The sequence below is a fragment of the Buceros rhinoceros genome, unplaced genomic scaffold (assembly GCF_000710305.1).
Source record: "Buceros rhinoceros silvestris isolate BGI_N320 unplaced genomic scaffold, ASM71030v1 scaffold22374, whole genome shotgun sequence".
NCBI classification, from domain to species: Eukaryota; Metazoa; Chordata; class Aves; order Bucerotiformes; family Bucerotidae; genus Buceros; species Buceros rhinoceros.
In genome coordinates, this window is record NW_010410414.1 from 66,099 (window position 1) to 67,649 (window position 1,551).

The 1,551-nt window shown below is 53.9% G+C and overlaps 1 protein-coding gene across 1 annotated transcript in view; it reads left to right on the plus strand.

The window, feature by feature from the left end:
* KCTD16 (potassium channel tetramerization domain containing 16) overlaps positions 1 to 551 on the plus strand; it is a 65,733-nt gene extending 65,182 nt beyond the window's left edge. The window contains exon 2 of the mRNA XM_010135621.1: positions 100 to 551. Within this exon, the coding sequence (XP_010133923.1) occupies positions 100 to 551 (452 nt within the window). The remainder of the gene's footprint in view (positions 1 to 99) is intronic.
* The last annotated feature ends 1,000 nt before the right edge of the window (positions 552 to 1,551 follow it).

A 1,551-nucleotide genomic window follows, 5' to 3' on the forward strand; every position in this document is an offset into this window, starting at 1 on the left:
GGGTCCCGCAGGGGTGCTGGCTCCCCGGCTCACCTCAGAGCCCATGGCAGGGTCCTGTAAGGGAGCTGTTGGTGATCCTGCTCTCTGTTCCTCTTGCAGGTGAGCCCTCCCGGTGGTCCTCGTCCCACTGCGACTGCTGCTGCAAGAATGGCAAAGGCGACAAGGAGGGCGAGAGTGGCACATCCTGCAACGAGCTGTCGACGTCGAGCTGCGACAGCCAGTCAGAGGCCAGCTCCCCGCAGGAGACCGTCATCTGCGGCCCCGTCACCCGCCAGCCCAACATACAGACTCTGGACCGGCCGGCCAAGAAGGGGCCGGTGCAGCTGCTGCAGCAGTCCGAGATCCGGAGGAAGAGCGACCTGCTGCGGACTCTCACCTCTGGCTCCCGGGAGTCCAACTCCAGCAAGAAAAAAGCAGTGAAGGAGAAGCTCTCCATCGAGGAGGAGCTAGAAAAATGTATCCAGGATTTCCTCAAAATCAAAATCCCAGACAGGTTTCCCGAAAGGAAACACCCCTGGCAATCCGAACTGCTGCGGAAGTACCACCTCTAGGCTCGGGGTGGGGAAAGCACACAACCTTCTTACCCTTAGAGCGAGATTCTAAGTGATAGGAGAATAATTCCCACTAATCATTATTCGTTAGGGCACGAAAAAGAAATCCATCTCTATAGTACTGCCTAATTTGCCTATGTCACCTTAACATTTGTAGTCGTAGGGTAACGGTATTTTTCCAGTCGTGGAAGCACAATGACAAACGCTTTTATTTGTAAACTCTGAGTCTTACACAAGCAGAATTCCTTAAGGGCACAACCATACTGACCACAAGAGATGCTCCTGTGCGGCTGCTGCTGGTGCCGTGGGGAGGGGGCCGCGCGGGCGGCACCGGGGGCTGCGGACTGCCAGCCTGCTGCATCCTCCCTGTAGTGCGTGTGTTTGTCTGGAGGGATGTCTGCAGCCCACAGAAGCAAGCTCTGCCATGGCAGTTTACCTTAAGCATGTGTACATATATATGTGCATATATATATGTGTGTATATATATCTCTGTGTATATATATATGTATATATATATCAATATATATTGCTTAAAGATTTTCTGGCCCTCTCCTTATAACTGCACTTTTCAGACAAGAGCATTTTTTAGCAGTCTGTGGATGTTCCGTTTCTTCTTCAGGTCTTTGAGGGCTGAGCAGTAGAAAACCCAAACCCATCTCACCGTCACTGCCCCGATCCCTCTCTCCGTCTTTCCCCCCTCTCTGAGGGACTGTCAATGCATTTCAGTGGAGCCCAGGGAGCAGCGTGTGAGGCTGTGTTGCTGTCAGCAAAATACTCCATTTGGCTTTGGTGACCTCTGTGTCATCCCCACGCCTCTTGTGGTGTTTCTCCAGGCGCTCTGGTGTCAGCGGGTTAAACGCCTGACGATCCTAGTTGGAAAGCTGTAGGAATTTCCCGGGGCCGGGTGCGGTGGCAGCGGGGCGGCCGTGCTGGTCAGGGCAGTCGCTTTCTGCAGGCTGGCCAGGCTGCTCCAGCCCCGTGTGTTCCAAGAGAAAAGACA